We start from the raw sequence: 21,597 nt of genomic DNA on the forward strand, positions 1-21,597 counted from the left end.
CCCATACCCACAAGTGGGTAATTGCTGTTATACAATGACATTATTTAAGAAAGAAATCGCTTGCCTTTCTTAAATAATGTCTTTGTATAATGGAGCTGAAGTGCTTTTCCACCCTTTCTGATGTATTGTGCATGCAAATGGGACTTACATTTCCATGCATGCACAATACATCAGTGCAGTGTAGGGAAAAAAAACTGAGAAGAGAGAATCTCCATTGCTGTTTTTATTTCTTTGTTTGACCACAATTTTATGAAGTACAGCCTAAATACAAGGAAAATCAGTTGCATTTCTGATTATTTATTTTTGCAGAATGTACCTGATTTTTCTGGCATTTTGCTGTCCTGTGAGCATATGCCAATAGAAAGTCTGGCCACTCAATGGTACTTTAGTGGCTGGACGTTTTTCTATTGGTATTTGCTTGATTTACAAAGGGAATAGTGGCTGGGCTGTCCAATCAATGTGTATATTTTTGAACAAAATTGAGCCATCATTGTATAATAACCCTGAGAACACTTCTGCCTATACAGAACAGATCACAGAAGCCCTGTACAAGCATGTTAATAGCTGCATAGAGGCAGCTCTACCCACCAGGAAGAAGTACAGAACTAACTTAAAAAACAAGCCATCCTGGTGGAATCACAAAATCAATAGGCTGTATAACACGAGGAAGAAAATCATGGCAAAATTTAGGATAAAAGCATTTTCATTAAACTAAACAAACAATTCTGAGGACAACTAAAGTCTAGCAAAGTCAAATTTGAGGTAAGTTTGGCCTCACAGGCCAAGGACAACAACAAAGCATTCTTTAGCTATGTCCGGAACCTCAAAGGTAATACACAATTGTGTGCAGAGCTCATTGTAAAAGGAGCCACCTATACTGTGCCAAAAGATATGGCAGACCTCCTGGATGATAAATTCAGCTTCAACTTTACCTCTCTCTCCCCCTCGACCATCTCCTCAGGAAATATCATGAAATATAACTCCCTTACTATCTCTAGGGAACAGGTCCTTAATGCTCTCTCTCTAAGACTAAGAACACTGCATCAATGGGCCCAGACAATACCCCAGTGTGCCTTCTAAATAGCATAAAACATGTCCTATCAGGGCCTCTGGATTTACTATTTAACTGTAGCCTCCAAACAGGCTTCATGCCTCATGAATGGAGAAAGGCAACAGTCATCCCTCTGCACAAAGGTGAGCCATCTTTAGACCCTAGAAACTACATTCCCATAAGTCTCACTAGCCTTATATGTAAAGCCATGGAAAGAATTATCATGATGTTCAACAGAGATATAGTAAACCTCCAGAAACTAGATACAACCCAGTTTGGCTTCATCAAGGGCAAGTCATGCCTACACAACCTGGTGGACTTCTTTGAGAAAGTCACCAAAGCAATGGATGAGGGCAAAATTGTTCACACTGCCTACCTTGACCTGGCAAGGCATTTGACACAATGCTGCACTCGGGCATTGTTGACAAACTCAAGAAGTTAGGTACAAACTCATATGTCACCCAGTTGGTAGCCAAATGGCTCACAGACAGGACCCAGGAAGTTGGAACTGGGGAGTCCAACTGTACAAAGAGGCCAGTCACAAGTGGAGTCCCTTGGGGTTCAGGCCTTGGACTGCTTCTTTTTGGCATTTACTTTTCAGAAGTTAAGGTCAATGTCAGTGGTCTCTGGCTGAATAAATTTGCAGATGATTGCAAATTAAGAGCTGTCATTGAATCACACTGACACAAATGTTGTTCAGGAGGGGCTGACACAGACAAACAACTGGTGACAGAGCCATGGACTAAAACTAAATGCCAAGAAATCCATAATAGTATCTTTTGGGAAGTCATCCATCCCCGGTAACTATCATATTGAAAATACACCCCTTAGATTTGATCCAGTAGTCAGGGACATAGGGACACACATAGATTGTAATCTAGCCTTTGATCATCACATGTCTATAGTGATGAGGAAATCAATCTTTTTTGCACAATGTATAAACAAAGGTATGGCATCTAAGTCCAAGGAAGTCATTGTCCCCCTATGTTTGGCATTCATCAGACCTGTCACTGAGTACAATGCCTAATTTGGTATGTACCTAACCAGGCATATCCAACAATTGGAATGTACACAGAGGTTTCACACTAAAATGGTACAGGACATAAGTAAAATGTTCTACGTAGATCGTCTCAAGGTGCCATCTCTGTATTTTGTTTCCTACAGGTGTTTGAGGAGAGATATATGTCTGGCAGACAGGGTATTGTCAAAACCCACTCTGCTGGACTTTCTGCATATCCACAAAACAAACAGCATCAGAATTACTCATTCTAAAGACTTAAACCTTGCCTGTGTTATAAATAGGACCTGCAGGAGATATAGGTATATATCCCAGAGACTACTCCATCTATGGAACAGACTCCTAACCCAATTCAAGTGCAGCTTGTATAATTGGATGGGAAACTGGAAATTCATCCCTGGTTTAGCACCTATGTCTCTAATGGACACAGGTAACCTGTAAATGGTTCATCTAACAGGTCCATGCTTACACTTATCAAGGGTATCAGAACTTATCAGAGATTTGGGATGCATAGCTAGGCTTAAAAAGGCCCTTGTGGTTGTTAGCCTAGTAAACATTTATGAACCTAGGAACCTATAACAATTGTTCAGTAGCAAAAAAACTCAGATGACCCCCATATAGACTCACTGGCAAGAGCAGTCCAAATGTATTGGCACAATGTCAGAGATCTATACTTCCAAACAAATCCAAATTAAATAAAATCCAAAAACAATGGCATGGCGATGAGAACAGCATCCTAATTCCAATCAATGCCAAAAAATAAAAAAAACAAGACTGAACAGTGAACCAAAGTCTTAGATAAAATCCAATAAAGCCATGGAACAACAGCAGCAACACTGTAAACCAAGAGGTGTCTAAGTTCATACTGGTGCCAAGACACAGCAAATCAAACTGAATAATGTTCCAATGCCTCATTGCAGACCATCACTCTCCACTCTTTAACTCCAATGAAGTCCAGGTCCACTCAACACCAAAATTCCAGGGGAAAACTAGTTACTGGCATCTTAGAAACTAAGCCATCTCATAAAGTGCATAGCAAGTCAAGCTCCAACCACACTGCACAAAATTAAGGACCATAGCCCATTCAAACTTATTCCAGTAAAGGGTAATGGATGGCAAAGTCCAAAAAATATATTCTCTGTAGATACTGCTAAAATAAAAAGCACTTCCGAGCTCATCATTGTGGCAGCCATTTATCACAAGCTAAGTAAGTACTGCTACTCAACTATTAACAATGCTTAACAGAAATAGCAGAGATATAAACATGGATAAGGAAGCAGGTACTTTAGAGATATACATCTCTGACTTTAAATCCATGTAAGTATCCCAACGATTGGGCAGTTTTTCTTTGCCTCCTGGCATATCAGCTAGCTATCCTGTATTTCACCAGGAGCTTTAAAACAAAAGAGAGAAATAGAAAGAGGTCCAGGGATCAATAGTTCTACATACAACTAAACATGAATACCTTTCTGTGTATAAGTAATGACCATTTGGTAATACTTACTGTAGAATTCCTGAGACATCTCTCTAACTTTTTATTCCATTTGGCTAAGAAGGTTATTATGGTAGCTCCTATGTCACTATAATGATGCTTGCACTGAGTGGTTGATTCCCATGGAAATCCTCACTGATAACCTTGGAAAGACAGTGTCAGGCTTCCACTCTGTACTGGGGGCCCTCATTGGAGCACCCCGACTAGGTACTCTTGGTGGTACTAATACAGAAATAGAGAAATGTTGTAGTCATTGCCCCACATGGGATGGCCACTTCAAAGGTTGCTGTCTACATAAATGGTAGCAGGTTCATATCAAACCAATTTACATGTATCACATGACATGCAGTGGGTAGCATGACAGCAGAAGGTAGCCCAGTGCCACCATAGGGTCACATGTTAACAACGCTGCTGCTGGGAGGTGCAGATAAGCCAGGCAGAAGATATCATTCCTGTATGAGCCTAATATCACAGTCTAGTGCTACTATGTATTGCATTAACTGTGTATTTCAGAGACATTTAACATAAATTGTCTCATTAGCATAATTGCTCTGCTATAATTTACACAATGCAAACAACCATTGCTATTATGGTACTCTTTATGCTATCAATTGTTTTCAGGAATTCAGAGTGGATCACACCAAAGATATTTATTTAAACTTGTCTACAAAGGGAGGAAGTCATCTACATCCATTGTGGGTAGGCTTCATAGGACATTAAGAGGCCAGTTGGAAGTGTGATTCTATCATTGTATATTTTATTGCTGGAGGAGTACTGCACGAATGCCTCCTGACAGTGGAAGGGGAGCAAAGGGATGGTTGTGTTGGATCTCTAAAGAAGACAACTACAGTACATTGGACTACAGATTACAGGATTCTGGGACATCTACTATGATAATTATGCTCAGGCCTTTGGTTGCATGAAAGATTGACTAGTGGGACTTTTTTAATTTTTTTTTTTTTTTTTGTAGGGGGGGGTGGTTGTTTCACAGTAGCTTCTTGACAGGTGGTGGGAAGCGCAGGGTGGGTCACAATGATGAAAGTGAGAAGAGAGGCCATGGGTGCAGCCAGCAGTAGCCCTCCAAATGTATGGCTGTGTGATGTAAACTATGTCCCTTGGTAAGTAGATTAGGCAAATGTGCCTAATTCTGATCCCTGATCCATGTCTCTGTATATGTTCCTCTTCTTCACCTGTGCATAATATGATACCAGCTATACTCTGACCTTCCTGCTGTCTTATAGGAATAGGAGTAGGGATGCACAGCATGGCCAGTCATTGTACATTTTAGCCTACATATAGTTTTTGCATGTGTCAGCATTAATCTGTCGTTGTATCTACTCTAGATGATAGTTACAGACCAGATACCAACTCTTTGATACAAACTCTTTCTTAGTGCTGCAGAGTACTGCACCCCCTTCTACTTCTTACGATCTCCACGTGCAGCCAGCTCTTCTGATGGCTCCCAAATGGGCACATTCTCAGCCACTGGCTCTAGTCTGTCTGCACCTCCAGTGGCAATTGCCTACTGTACCCATTGTGAACTACAATGTTATGCAGAATTGCGCAAGCACAACCAGCAATGCACAAGCACAACCAGCAAATATCTTAATACAAGTCTCTAGGACAAACTGTTGCACATTCCCAGAGAAATCTAGGCAGCAAGACCAAGCCTACATAGATCTGAACACATGCTCTGTGATATTGTTAGTCTACAACAGTGTGGTGTTCTATGGCATCTCAAACATGCAACTTACATATCTGTGTAATGAGCAATGACTTCAAGGCATACAGAAAGAATGGAATAATATTAGGCAAGTGACCACAGGTGCTGTAAGAGGAACATTACTGCAAAACAGACTACCAGAGCCATAAGATGCATAGCCATATATACCTTTAAATAGACACACCTGAAAGTTCTTTCCACCCTTTTCGTGAAGTTAATAGTGCTCACTTTCTGAACTGAGAAGGCTACATGTGATAAGCCTAGTAAAAATCTGAGTTTACCCATGCTATCATAAAGAATAGACTTAAAGATAATCATGGTATTCTTTGTTTTATCCGCAGTAGTAACTTATTCAGTTGGGTGGGAACCCATTTAGTAAGGATCCTATCTCTCTAGTGAGTCTTGTTTATTTGTTGATAGGGATTTATGTCAATACTGTGGGTATTTGTAGAGCCACTAATGTTTTTGAAGAAATAAAAGGTAAAATAAGAAGGACTCTTTTATAGTTTGAAAAGTGAGATATAATTCACCTCAGAGTAGTTGGAAGGCTGTGGAATATAAATAGAGTTGTGCTAATATTTTATTTATTTTACATGTGTTTACCAGGTTGTGTCCAACTGGACCGATGGCCCGTTTTCAGTGGAGACTCAGGGAGAAAAGCTCCAGAAAAAAATACAATACAGTTAAAGATATACACTAATACATTACTAAGAAAAAAATAAGGAAAACTAATTACCAAAATTCCCAATTTTTTGCAAACAAAGATAAAAAAACTGATAATAGGCAGTGAGCAGACCAACACTGATAACACATGCAGCAACGTTACAGAAAGTGAAAAATTTGCTTTTGGATTGTATAAAAAAAGGACAGACCAAAGGCTGTGCAAAGGAAATACTTCCCAATTGAGCTGTAATAGTGGAAATGAGTATGTGAGAGAGAACAAAATGAGCACAGGAGAGAGGAGTTATCCTGGTGGAGAACACGGGCAAAGCCAGCTGCTTTTAAGATGTTCTTTTATTTTTGTTTTAAATGTGGAGAAACAAGGGCTGCATTGTAAGCTTAGGGGAAGAGCATTCCAAGACTTAGCTACTTTGTTTGAGTAGAGGGAGTCACCATGATAGTTATATGACTGTGTTATTTTGAGCAATGGCCTACTGAAATATCTAAAGGTCCTGCTGTTTAACTGTAATTGGAGTAAGGTTGAAATTGTAGGGCAGCTATTAGGGCTGTGTACAGTTTTGTGGGCAAGGGTAAGTTGGTTTAAGGTCGACAGGTTTGGAAGTTCTAGCCAGTTAAGTTGAAGAAGAGCGGAGCAGTGATGGGTTTTTTGGGGGTGGCTTGTGGCAAACTTTGCAATTTTGTTATAGCGGGATTCGAGGTTCTGAAGGTCAGCCTTATGTAAGTTGGTAAAAATATGAAAGCAGCAGAGAAGTGTAGGGAGTAGTTGATATCTTGCAATCATTAGTTTGCTTGGAGTGTTAGATATGGTTTGGCTCTGTAGAGAGCACCGAGCCTGCAGTTGACTTTTTTGATAGTTTGTGAAATGTGGATATAAATTTGAGATGGTCATCTATAGCAATACCTAGGAGTTTGGCCTGGCTTATTGGCTCAGTTATTGTACCATTTGTGGAGTGAAAAGAGAGGGGCAGGTGGTTTAACTTGGTAGTTTTGATAGAGAAGATTATTAATTTGGTCTTATTTGGGTTAAGAATGAGTAGGTGGTTTGATAAGAAGAATTCAACTTTGTAAAAAGCTTTTTGCATTGTATCTTTTAGTTCTTGAGGGGAAGGAGCAGAGCAGATAAGAGAAATATTGTCTGCGTATTGTATGGTAGAGGAAAGTTGGGTTGCTGTGTTTAGGTTATTAGTAAATATGATAAAGAGAAGGGGGCCAAGTATTGACCCTTGGGGTACACCAGTGGCAACTGGGAGTAATGGGCAGAGTTTATTTTCCCATTAAGTAGCCTGTTGATGGTTTGATAGATAACTGAGAAGCCAAGACAGGGATGCTGGGCTGAGATTATATGTAGCCAGTTTGTTTATTAGTAGTTAAAGCAAAGCAAGATGAGTAGAAACACGAGAGCCGGAAAAATACAAAAAAGACGTTTAATGAGCGCTTTCGGTGTGGACTGTGCCTCACCTTCTTCAGACAAAATAAAATTCAATTAACAGTCCATTTATAGTGAATTAAAATCAGATCAATTAATTAATAATGTTTCATTGTAAATTAAAGGAAAATCACAGCCAAAATCACCTAAGCAAGTAGATAAAAAGCATACTTTGAAAGCATGTAAATAATAAATATATATATATATATGTGTGTGTATATATATATATATATATATATATATATATATATATATATATATATGTATGTATTAAAAAGTGTATCAAGAGGTTAATGAAAAATAAGCATTAAACCAACAAAATATATATATACATAATTCTATGTGTACCCAAAATACTAAGCAGTTAGCTAAAAACCATCTAAATTAGAAAAAAATTATAAAATATATAACAAAATAATATAATGCCACAAATTTATATTAAAACATTTAAAAAATAAAAAAAATGTGTATTGTAACATTAAATAAATATTAATCTTATATGCACTCATATATTAAATAATTGATTAGTACAAAAGTACATAAGAAATAAATGATGTTTTACCAACTATTTTTGAATACATAAATATACCAATTATCTCCTCAAAGCTGAAAGTCTCAAAATGCTTTTAATAGATACATTTTCATTGAGGCCTGGAAAAATATGTGCCCCTGTTCTAATTTGCCACATCAGTTCATCTATTTCTAATAATATTTGGCAAGGCCCCCCTCTTATGTCCATGTGTCTATGTTGGAGGACAAAAAAATTGAAACCATGATCAGGACACTCCAATACATGTTTTGCCAATGCATTATTAGTATCTTTCTTACATATGGCATAACAGTGTTCATATATTCACTGTTTAATTTTTCTTTCTGTTTTGCCAATGTAAAATGCGCTACAATGGTCGCATAAAGCTACATAAGTAATGCTTTTAGTCTCACAGTTATACCTAGCATTCGTGGTGCAAGGTTTATTTTTAATAAAAGCCTTATCACCTACCAAAATATATTTACATTGGGGGCAAGCCTCACATTTAAACATGCCATTAGGTCTATTAGAGTGGGGCTTCCTCTTTTTTTCTAACAAGGACTTTAAATTGGGGCTTCTCCTATAAGTAATTTTAGGCTTAGCCCCTAAGGTCTTAGATAAAGTTTGGTCCTCAATAATAATATTCCAATTTTTGTTCAGAATGTCTCTGATATTTTGGTAATCCAAGGAATAAGTGCATAGGAAGCTAGTCTTGTAAGTACTTTTATTACCTCCTGTAAGGACTTCCCCTTGATCGAATTCTTGTCCTTCATTTGGTTCGGTTCATTCACTTAACAATGGTCTGAAGTAGTCATTGCTTCGTTTGTGTGATACTTCCTCTTTAATGTTAACAACCAAATTCTTAGGGTAGCCTCTATTAATAAACATGCATTGCAGATATTCGCATTCCATCTCAAAATCTATATCATCTGAGATCATTCGAGCCGCCCTTACCATGTGGCCTTTTACAACGGCTCTTTTCTATGGTTTCTACAACTATGGAGACAACTGTTTCTTACAGCGGATGTATCTGAATGGATTGTATGAATGAGTGTCAATTATTTTCCTGAGTAGAAATGTAGGGACATGGTCACTATGATTGATAGGAAGGTAGCCACTTTGGTCACTTAGGATTGGTTTGTTTGTTAATATCCTGTCCAGTAATGACTCTTTTTTCAAGTTTTTGTTGGTGTGAGTGAAACTGTTTATAAGGTGGGAGAAATTGTATACATTAATAAAGTTAGTAGGGCAGAAATACAGAGAAGGCCAGAAGGAGTTGCATTGTGTATTTGTAGACTTGGAGAAATCATATGATAGGGTGCCTAGAGAAGAGTTGTGGTATTGTATGAAGAAGTCGGGAGTGGCAGAGAAATATGTAAGAGTGGTACAGGATATGTACGAGGGTAGTGTGACAGTGGTGAGGACTGCAGTGGGAGTGACAGATCCATTTAAGGTGGAGGTGGGATTACATCAAGGATCAGCTCTGAGTCCTTTCTTATTTGCAGTGGTGATGGACAGGTTGACAGATGAGATCAGACAGGAGGACCCGTGGACTATGATGTTTGCAGATGACATTGTGATCTGTAGTGAGAGTAGGAATCAGGTTGAGGAGACTCTGGAAAGGTGGAGATATGCTCTAGAGAGCAGAGGAATGAAGGTCAGCAGGGCGAAGACAGAATATATGTGTGTAAATGAGAGGGAGGGCAGAGGAATGGTGAGGATGCAGAGAGTAGAGTTGGTAAAGGTGGACGAGTTTAAGTACTTGGGATCAACAGTTCAGAGTAATGGTGAATGTGGAAGAGAGGTGTAGAAGAGAATACAGGCAGGGTGGTATGGGTGGAGAAGAGTGTCAGGAGTGATTTGTGACAGACGGATACCAGTAAGAGTGAAAGGGAAGGTCTACAAGAGGGTAGTGAGACCAGCTATGTTATATGGGTTGGAGACAGTGGCATTGACAAAAAGGCAGGAGTCAGAGCTGGATGTGGCAGAGTTAAAGCTGTTAAGATTTGCACTCAGTGTGACTAGGATGGATAGGATTAGGAAACAGTATATTAGAGGGTCAGCTCATGTTGGACAGTTTGGAGACAAAGCAAGAGAGACGAGATTGCATTGGTTTGGACATGTGCTAAGGAGGGATGATGGGTATATTGGGAAAAAGATACTAAGGATGGAGCTGCCAGGTAAGAGGAAAAGAGGAAGGCCTAAGATAAGGTTTATGGATGTGGTGAGAGAGGACATGCAGGTGGTTGGTGTGACAGAGCAAGATACAGAGGATAGGAAGAAATGGAAAGAGATGATCCGCTGTGGCGACCCCTAATGGGAAAAGCCGAAAGATGATGATGAGTAGGGCAGTTTGAAGAGCAAGTGTGCCAGTCGGGATTAAGGTCACCTAGGATGATAGTTTCTTGACTGAATGAGTGGGCAGACCATGAGAGGAGAAGTTCAATGCTGGGAAGATTGTTTCCAGGGGCCAGATATATGGCAATGATATTTATGGCTTTATAAGGATTTATTAGGAGGCGGGTGATGAGAATTTCTGAATGGGGATGTCTGGAGGTGTACAATTTAGCTTTCCAGGTTTTAGTGGGTCTTTGAACACGACTGCTACACCACCACCCCTTTTGTTTAGCCTATCTTGTCTTATAATGTTATAGATGCTGAGCACTGCTGACAGACTGTTGATGCCAAGCAGTTTTGTGAAGAGAACTATGTAGTAATGTTCAGTATAATAACAGATGATCTGTGGCATTCAGACTGTAATGCATCTGTAAACAGCATTTACCCCAATGAACCAGCAGTATGTTGATATAACTATAAACTGACAAGTGATCCAGCTCCATGGAATAAAGGAATGAAGTCCTGACTGTGTCCAAGATGATCTGCGACTGATTAGAAGTTGGGCCGGGCAGTGTATGAGTTAGAGGCTAATGCCAGTTCCCCATCCTGGTGGGTGGGAGAGAGATGGTCCATCTTCCTGCAATATTAGCATATGCTGAAGGGAAAGGCACATGGCATGTACATAAAGTGGAGTCATTAGTTGACTATGATATAGTACTGAGCCTTACTAATGGTAAAGATGATATGGTGGAACTTGAGGTCATTGTCTTGTCAAGTGACAACTGATGTCGATTAGCTCCTTAGGAAAGCAGAAAGCCACCTCCTTCAACACATTCATTCTGGTGTTGATGGGATTGCATGTGTGGTAGCCATTGAAGCGTACTGTTAAGGGGATGCTGCTGCTACAATGAAACCACATTCTAGAAACAATGCAAATATATATAGTTTTGAGGATCAGAAAAACTTATTCATGTTTTTATTGTTGCACAACACTTCTTCTATACTCTTGATCTTGTCTGACAATTTTGGACATTTGAGGAGATTGATCTTGCCTAGAAAAGACACTATGGGGTGTAGACTTTTTTTACCAATATACAAAAGCCATAAAGAGACAAATGCAAGCCATCTGTAATAAAGCATGTAAGACTGTCTTGTTATCTCATCCCAGGCTGATATATATTGAATACCCTTTAAATAGCACAAAACTAAGCCGAAAACAAACAACAATCATCTCGTATGTGTACTTGGACGTAATTCTCTGTAAAGGTTGGATGCAGCTGTAGACTAGCTTCATACCAGCCTTAGACACATATTTTAACATCTCCATCATGTCCCTCTTCCTATGATTCAGGAAGGTATGGCTCAGGTCATTCACTCCCTTGTTCCCAATGACCAAGGCATATAAGTACCTTTGCTGGAAGGAGTTGAGGGCTTTAGTGACATGGTAGATCCTGGCACCCAAGAAGCAATTTACCATCTGACTTTCCTTGCTCAGCTTGATGAATGGTATACATGTGTGTCTGACTATAGATTCTCTTATGACTAGGATGTTAACGGATATGCTGGCATGGCCATTTTGCCTTAAGGGCATTGTCTTGACAGCTGAGTGTCCCCATTTTTCAACTCTGTTGCTTCTTGCTGCTGTAGGTGTTGTTTGTTTGTAATGGCAGCACTGAATATTCTATTTACCCAATATATATCTTGAAAATGTTTTAGGTCTGGGCAAGGATTTTCTTCTTACCTCAGCATAAGATGGTTCAATTGTTGATATAGGACATGTTAGGACTGGTTGTATAAGATGACTGTTAGTATTGACAACCTAGTGAGAACTGCCAACATGCTTAGGAGCAGTTGGCCTACAAAATCAATACATTCTTTTTCATCTAGTGACAGAAGCAAATGGTTGGCAGCAAGCATGAAGCAGTTTCTACACTTTCCCAGAGTGTCTAGTGCTAGCAAGATGGCTGCAAATGTTGATGCTGATTGTGACATCATGGATCTTGAAGGTGGTAGGTATGGATGCACTGATGAAATTACTGTAGGAAGGAGAGATTATGTTTATTGGGAGAGAAGATGATAAGATTACCCACTCGAGTCACTACAGAGATTTGTGATTTGTACTTATTTGGACAGGAGAAAAGTTTATTTAGTAAAGCAACACAGTACAATAGAGGGAAAGAAGGATATTACTGATTTTTGCATCACCCAATACAGGAAACTATCATAGATGCTTTTAGTCTACAACAAATGCTTCCACAACAACAATGAGTCATATTCATTCTTATATTCATTCATTCTTCACCTGATACTTATGTTACCATATTCAGGTTCACTGGTGAACTAGACCCTATTGCCTCAGGCAGCCTGCATTCATAGGATAGCACTCCATTGTGCGATGCATGTACACATAATAATGTATACTGTACACACAATAGGATGCAGTTTAGAGAAACATGTTTTCACCTGTCTGCACATAATTAGGATATGAGAGGCAATAATCTCAATACGAACTGCCTACAGGTGTTCTCAAAAGTATTTGAACTGTCAGAATCTCGCAAAAGTAGAAGCAGAGAATTTAGTAGGGATGGTTTACCTGTAAGCCTCTTTATCTTCAAGCTGAGTGGCAGGGAGGAGCAGTAAACTCCCCTTCTATTTAAATGGGATACACTCATGCAGAGTTGCTAGTTTGACAGCAGCTCACAGAATCCAGAGGATCAGGACTGCGCAGTATTTGTGAAATGATGGGGCCATCTGACAACAACCACACAAGTAGGTACTTGGTACTAATCATTTTCCTGTCATATATAACAAAAAAAGTAAAAAGATTGTATTCTTGTAGATATTGGTTCATGAGTTGATTTTCTACAATGGAGAGTGCATTAGTCACAATGGTAGTAGTTGTGGGTTTGTTCCTTGGTCATTTGGATTTCTGATTTTGCCTTTTGTTTTGTATTTTCCTCATAGACTTTCTGTTATTTTGGAAGACCATTGGAAGATTGAAGTCAGTACTTAATTACATATATTGGCGTTTCAAACTTCTTATCTTTCAGGAAATATATACTAACACACATCCTGTTAGCCTAGTGCTGGCTAAACTTCTAGGTGAAATAGTTTAAAAACTTTCCCCACTGTCGGGTCTTTTCATATTATTATAGTTTTTCCATATATATATATATATATATATATATATATATATATATATATATATATATATATATATATATATATATATATCTCATTCATTTCTAACAATGGTACCCTCATATACCCAGACTCTACCACTAAACTCCTTGGTATTACAATAGAAAACAACCTTAACTTCGACACCCGCATTAACAACACTATAAAATCAGTTAACAGAAAAATGGGCTGCCTGTACAGAGTCAAACCCTTCCTTACTCCAATAGCAAGAACTACCATTGCCCACTCCCATCTAATCTCTACCCTACTCTATTCCTCACCAATATACACTAACCTATCCAAAAAGAATCTTCTCAATCTTGCTACCTCTTATCATAATATTGCCAGATTTGCCACTGGTAAACCCTTCAGAACCCATCACTGTCAGAATCTTAAGCAACTCGGATGGCTTGAACTTCAAAACCAGCTTTAACTCAACCAACTTACTTGCCCATAAGATGCTTTACCGGCCAAACAATACTCCAATACTCTCAGACCTCATAACCCCCTACAAAAATCTTAATGCCTTGCGTTCATCAAATAAACTCCTAGTTAACATCAACAAGTCTCACAACATGGCTGGGGACTCTCTATTCTCAAACACAACTGGGAAAAACTGGAACCTTCTACCTACTGAACTTACTTCCCTTCCTTCCTTACCACTCTTCAGACAAAAACTTAAAACCTTCCTCAAAACACACTGGCCATGCCCTTGTACCTACCCTGACTAACCTATCATTAATGCTACTATTATATTTTCTAACTGTTCTCTCTCCACTAATTTAATCTTCTGTAGTGCAATGGTAAGCATCTAGTAAGAACTTGGATACTATTTTTTAGCCACTAGCATATTTATATTATCTTGCTCTAAACTTTGTATATAGTTTTATGATATTTACTGTTAAATACATAAAATATCTTCTATGTCTACTTCTTGTTTTTTTTTTGTAACAATACTTATTGTCTGTTTGTATCTGTCTTGGAGCTTTTCTCCCCGGGCCTCTACTAAAAATGGACATATATCCAGCTAGACTAGCCCGGTCAACAAATGTAAAATAAATAAAAAATAAATAAAATATTTCTTGTGCTGAGAGGTTGAAAGGGATAGGGTATTGCACCTGCTGGATCTTGGGATAAAATGGCTGTTTGTGTTGAGGCTTATCACAGAACTAGCCTTTCATGATATGATGCCCCTCAGCTGTCTGTTTTTGTTCAGGCTGTAGAAGTACGGGCAGATATTTGGATTTAAGAACAATTGGATGGGAGAGGTTGATAGTGGTCCATTGACAGGGATGTTCTGGTAAATTAAGATGAGAGGTGAGGATGATTACAGTTACATTCTAGAAGGCTGTAGCAGCAGTGCACCCAGAACTTACAATGGGAGGAGTGTCATGTCTTTAGAATATGAGAGCTAGTAGTTGGTGAATGTATTAGTCAGTGGAATATTGTCGCCATCTACTGTCCATGTTAATATAATAGGATTGCATTATGAGGATAACTTAGCTACAGCAATTTGTTTTCATGAAAAGTGTTATTCCCCTTCTGCAGGTTAACATTTATGTAGTATTAGCCTAAAGAACACTAGAAGTACGCAAAAAAAAGAAAAGAAAAAATATATAGTATAAATAAATGTTAATATACTTTTATACATATTAAATAATTGGATTCTGTAATTTGTTGGCACTTGTCTTATTAATTTAGTTAATAATTAATGGGAGAGGTCTGGTTTAGATTTTTCTATTTTTTTCTTTTTTTATTGTGGTGGTTAATATTGTGTTGAATCTTGTGACACTACCAGGGCAAGGATATAATGGGTAAGAATATGTTTCTGATGATGGATCTTTTAATGTTTCAGTTTTATTTTCAGGTCATTCATCCCTACAGGTTTTGAAATATAGGTTGCATTGCATAACACAAGAAGCTCAAGGTTTATTTCTCAATCTAGAGGTGGCTCAGACACAAGACCAAGTTTTGGTTAACAGGAAAACAGGATCGCCAGTTTCTGAGAAAGAACCAGTGCTTGAATCTGAAATCTACTAAGAAGTCAAGGAGAAGGGCTAAGAAAGATACCCCATCTCCAGTGTAGAATTTGACTCCATTGGTGGATGGCACAGCTGATTCAGAAAGTAATGATATAAGGGGGGTTTCAGATTTAGACCTGATGGACAGGGGACAGACAATGGATGAATACCTGGAGGAGTTTATCAATTCACTTTCTGATGAGGGTAGGACTAGGATATTTGATACTGCATTGGGTAAAAACTTTGGAGCCATGCTCATACTGTCTACTAGTCACTAGCGTATGGTTTTCCTGGGGAAAAAACAACCATCTCAGGTTTTCAGGACCACAAGTTTAACACATTGAGAGGATAGGTTTAGCTGCAATCCATCTCAGCAGATGGAGGAAGACACAAATATTCCCTCAACAGGGAATAGCTTGACTGAACTGGACCTCAACATCACATAGTCATTGCCCCCTCCCCATTGCTATTATAAATGTTACAAAGATGGCACCCTTGTTTCACAGTTCACAGCTCATATCCCTGTGAACATCAAAGAGAAAATCCTTAGAGGTGACTTTGTGGACATATTTTATTTAATTTACACTGAGACTATTCATTGTTTTCTCAACACTAAGAATCTTGGGGCAAAATACTTAATGCCAGCTCTAGTAGCCATCAGGAAGAAAGTTTTGGTCAAGGTAGTGACTAGAGCCTGAGACAGACATTTGGCTAAGCTTCATGTTAGATAAGCTTAATGCCCTTAAAATGGTGCTTCGTTTAGAAGCCAAGATGATGGGAAGTTTTTTGGGGTTTTCAATAATGAGAGTTGTTATAAGCCAACTTGCAAGTTTGCCCATTTATCTTCCTCATGTGGAAAGGCTCACCCAGCAGTTAGATGCTGGTTTAATTTAGGCCACTCCACATACAGTAAAGTCACAGAAATAACACAACTCCACCACAGGATAACCAGGTCAGGTGCAAATAGCCTTTTCATAATCACATATTTAATACATTGAGAGGATAGGTTCAGCTACAATTCTTCCCACTTCCTAATTAAACTAGATAAAATGGTTTAATTTCTGTCAGATAATCCTGACATATTGATGCTGATTCTATTATCAAAGGTTTTGGAAAGAGCTTTGAAACTGGCTCTTCGGTTCCACTGGATTCTGGAGTAGTTTGAAATCTTTCATTTGTCAAGGGCAATGAAGGTATAGTGTCTGAGTTAATTGAGAAGGAAGTTGTAGTGGGTAGAGTACTTGGCCCCTTTTCATACCCCCCCCAGCCTAATTTCAAAACTCACCCTATAGGCTTGGTCACCAAAAAGAAAGAAGGGAATTTAGGGTGATTCACTATCTTTCTTAAACTGCAGGTTTGTCAATCAATGATTTAATTGGTAAAGGCCAATCTACAGTACACTCCTCTTCTCTGGAGAAAGTAGCCAATGTAATCTTATGGTTTGTAGCTCATTGGCTGTGTAAACTAGACATTCATTCAGCCTTTTGCCTTCTTCCCATCAAGCAAGGAGGACTAGCCTCTGTTAGGATTTCAGTTCAACAGTAAATTCTTCTTTGATATTGTGATGCCCATGGGGTGCTGCGTTGCCTTCAAATATTTTATCACAGGCTTACATAGGTGCTGGCAGCAGAAGATGCACTGTAATTCAGTGATTCACTATCTTGATGCTTTTCTGTTAGTGGAGGAAGACAAGAAGGGGGCCACAGAGGGGATGGCAATGGACCTCTGTGTTGACTTGTGGAGACCTTTGGCTTTGGAAAAGTCAGAAGGGCTGAGTCAGGAGTTGACAGTCCTAAGGTTATTGGCTGATGTTCCAACAAGGGCTTTCAAACTTCTGGAAGGAAAACAGGAACTACATAGACATGCCATTATGAAATATTTGGTAGCTTGTAAGGTTTGCATAGGGGACATCATACAGTTCCATGGGTTGTTGAACTTTGCCTGCAGGACCATCATTCAGGGCAGAACATTAAACCCAAGCACCATAGACTACATTGATGTGCAGAGTTAAATAAGGTCTGTGGTATACCTTTTTAAAAAAATTTAATGAAGTATCATTTTGGCAATTGCCTTGGGCCTCATAAAGGCAACTGCAGCTATTCACAGACTTGGCAGCAGGTATTGGAGTGGGGTGGGTATTTTCAAAGAAGTTGATTCACCATTAAATGAAGTCTTGGTCTGATGAAAGGAGGCAAGATATTGCCTTCCTAGAGATTTTTCCCATCAGGGTTGCCACCTTGGTGTGGAGGGACTGTTGAAAAATAGCAGCATTTATTTTTGTTCAGACAACCTTGCAGTAAAGCATGCCCTGACCAAGCACACTTCCAAATCCAAATGGGTGCATTATGTCATTAGGCTACTTGCATCATCGAGTTTGCTGATTGATTTATCTTCTTTCAGCATTCATGTACCAAGGCATGCTTATTCCATTTTCAGTTTACTAGGATTTGCCAGTTGTCCCTAGATGCAGAGCCATTCATAACTTTAATTCCTCCAAAGTGTGGCTAATTTGAGAATGATAGGTGAATCCCTAGTGGCACATTCCTGGGCCAAGAATCCAAATCTTCATCAGTGCAAACCTTTAATGTTTTTATCAATCACTGTCCAAGAGTCATAGATGCTGGGGACTGATATTACTCTTGAAACTTTGGTACAGGAATGTTGCAAGGTAGATTCCCCTAATACAATGCCCATACATTTGGCAGCCTTAAGCTGTGTGGCACATTTGCTGAGGTTACACAGTTGTTCTAGTCACTGGATGTCAGTAGAATTATTAAAGTTTGGGATAATGTCAGGGGGTGCCACAAAGGACCCCAGAAATCCAATAGGCTGCCACCCCCTGGTTGTTACAGTAAGGGGTCTTTTTCTTGCAGCTGTTGATTTTTATACCTTTACCATTTGGGCAGCTTTGTTCACATGACTGCTTGTGGCAGATTTCCATGCCACTGAGTTGTTATATTCCCTATACTGGTAAGATGTGGTAATCCAAAGTAACTTTCTTTTAATATGGGTGGAAAAGTCCAAGACTGGTCAGTTGGGTTAAGTGGATCAAGTTCATTTGGCAAGGTTAGCTTACTGGTTATTTGCTCAGATCACTGGTCCATTGCACAATATAATCCCCAAAGCAAACTGTATTGGCATTGTATTTAGTTCATTGGTTGGTAGGCCTGTTAAGTTACTAAGCTAATGCAGCCTTAGCTAAATCTCTTTCATATCATGGCTTAGTCTGACAGGGGTACTCATCATATTCTTTTTGCATAAGACGTACATCTGATCCTGCAATGGAGGGTCATTCCACCAAAGTACTGTTGCTGGAAAGAAGGTTCTGTTGATATTGCTACATTCCTTTGTCTGAAGAGTAGCCTTTCAAGCTTTGTCTCATCTGGCTGGCCTTAAAGGATCTTTAGAACATATCGACTGGGTAGTACATTATTTTGTTTTTTATGAGCTGTCATGATTTCAGTTTTGGGAAGATTGGCACCAGTGGTCAGCACACAAGAGATTACCCAAGGCACTGGTAATGCATCTTGGGGAGCAATCAAACTGTAGCCCTTTAAAAAATTCTTTTAGGCAGAATTCTGTAAGATCTGCAGAGACCTCATTTGTTGTATCCTAAACATGCTCTTTTCTGGTCCTTGATTGTGTCAAGGCTCCATTGGAAAGGAATGAAGAAGGAATGCAGCAGTCTAAATATCCAGATGCTTTATTAACTGGAGAGTGGCTTGGGTGGGGAACCAGACTAGTTTCCAAGTGATTAAACACAAGGACCTGGAAAAAAACAATAAAGACTTTTATAACCCAGACAGAGTGCAACTAACCAACCTAGATTTTGATTTATTTATTACTTTGGCTGTTGAGGAATTCTTTATGGATGTATCTTTACAGTCAAGTTATCAGGAAATGTCAAGTAAACCAGGTGCAGGAGGCCTTTTGGGGGGGGGGGTATGGCTTGTATGCTGGCGGACAGCTACCTTAATAACCCCTGTGTTCCCATGGTTGTATTTCAGCAGTCTATCCTTGACGGTCATGTTGCTTTTGAGCATTAAGCCTTGGGCAATGCAAATTGTGCTTGAGCAGGTAGGCAAGCCCGAATTGTCAGTAAAAGTTGATCCAAGGCAGCTACCTGGACTCTAAACTTTAGCTACAACAGGCTTGGTTGCACCAACATCAATATGTTCAAAAGTTACAGACTATGTAATAAAGTGGTTGTAATGTTATTTTGTGTGGTATCAGTAATGTTGTCTAATTTAATCAATAAATGTTCACAAAGGCATAGTAGGTGTCATTATTGACTCATTTTTAGAGGACAATGCAAGATGTTGGTTGAAAAGGCTGTCAGTTCATCACATGCTCTAGATCTTTCTGCTAGGAATGTTTGAAGATTTTGCTACTCCCCAAATTTGGTAATGCCAGAATCAAAAAAGGAATCCCGTGATTTCAGATCACAAAGTACAAAATGTACAAAGTCTATAAAACTTAATTTTAGCACTGAAAGGATATAAAAGTAGAAAGATGCATGGAACTTCTATTAACAATGTTTAGAATCTGTGCCACTTATTATTCACAGCATCGACCATTTTATATTACAGCAACATCTTTGCATTATATCTGAAACATATATATAATGCATTTATGCATTCTTCAGTTAGCGAGATAGCGTTTGCAATGTTTCCATTATATTATATTTTTGTTTTTTGTAAATTAAGTGTATGCTGTTACATGAAATATAAGTGGCACTGTTCTTTGTATCTGAAGATAAAGAGTTTTTCAGTAATGACAGTGTTAATTACATATTTTTTATTTGGCTTCTAATTTCACAGCCACTTCAGCTTTATTGCCAGAGCTGCAGTATTGTTTCAAATTCTGGCCAAATGCAAGGCCACCATGGTGGTGCTAAGATAGATCAATCTTCTTGTGTGTGGAGAATGAACAATGCCCCCACAAAAGGCTTTGAGGAAGATGTTGGAAGAAAGACCACTCTGCGAGTTGTTTCACATACCAGCGTCCCACTTTTGATTCAGAATCAAGACTACTTCTTCAATCAGGCAAATGATACAACTTATATAATCTGGGGTCCATTCCGAAATATGCGACAAGATGGCAAGGGTATTGTGTACAACATGTTGAGAAAAATTTCTACTGTCTATCCAGGTGCAAAAATATTTATAACAACAGAAGATCGCATGAACTACTGTGATAAAGTTTTTCAGAGGGAAACAGGAAAAGACAGGTAAGCTAGTATTTTACAATGCTTTATCATTTTGTACTCATACAACTTAACAAAAGTAATTACATATACTGAAGCAATTTTTTTACAAAAACAATTACATATCCCGAGACATTTTTTCTCATTTTGACTGCTGCAATATTATCAGAAAATCATGTTTCATGTATCATGAAGATTACAGTATATAATTCAGTTTGTGTATGACAAGACAGATCTGTAGGGTGTTTTTTCCTTAGAGTGCTTTCATAGGTTTCCACTTCCTCATACTTGCTAAGTTTTAGGTATGATTACTATAGAAACCATGCATTCTCATGTAGTAGGCATGACAACACTATAAGGGTTTCTTGAAATGTTCCACCCATTTCCATATTCTTAGCCAGTGCTTAGTGAACCTTGACTAGAAGCAAATAAGTTATATGTCACTCAATGGCATTCAAGTGCCATTTGTGAGCTGGAGAGCCCCTCTTTTAGGCTACCTCCTCTCAAAAGAGTCAAAATTAGCAAGTTGCTCATATAGTTACTTCAAGTTTTCTTAGTTACATGTTAACATAATGAAAATTACATTGTAACTAATTCTGTACACTTCTGCTTGTCAAATATTTGCCCCCCACTCTGTTTGTCCAATTGAAATATTTAATTTCCTTACCATGGTGAGACTCCATTGGGAAAGGCCCGCAATAAGAAAGACATCAGGTAAGTTCTTTCAGTATGCGCCTTAACACCCTCCACCTAGTGAGTGTCTCCTAGGAGGGCATATAATGGACATAGGATAGGACTGCTACTTTTGCAAGTGATATAAATGCACAAATGACTCTATGTGCTAGGCCAAGCATATTTTTCCTGGTTCTCTGGTCCATACCTCAGAAATTTGTACACTGTATGCACCACAGACACATGCCTCATCTTTACCCC

At 38.8% G+C, this 21,597-nt stretch overlaps 1 protein-coding gene across 1 annotated transcript in view; it reads left to right on the top strand.

Annotated features, from left to right (window-relative positions):
- Positions 1 to 20,692, top strand: part of LOC122814245 (alpha-N-acetylgalactosaminide alpha-2,6-sialyltransferase 3-like) — a 167,392-nt gene extending 146,700 nt beyond the window's left edge. Inside the window, exon 2 of the mRNA XM_044086843.1 lies at positions 20,279 to 20,692. Coding sequence (XP_043942778.1) covers positions 20,279 to 20,692 — 414 coding nt within the window. The remainder of the gene's footprint in view (positions 1 to 20,278) is intronic.
- Positions 20,693 to 21,597: the final 905 nt, after the last annotated feature.

The sequence above is a fragment of the Protopterus annectens genome, chromosome 10.part0 (genome assembly GCF_019279795.1).
Source record: "Protopterus annectens isolate FY-2018-M chromosome 10.part0, PAN1.0, whole genome shotgun sequence".
In the NCBI taxonomy this organism is placed as follows: domain Eukaryota; kingdom Metazoa; phylum Chordata; order Ceratodontiformes; family Protopteridae; genus Protopterus; species Protopterus annectens.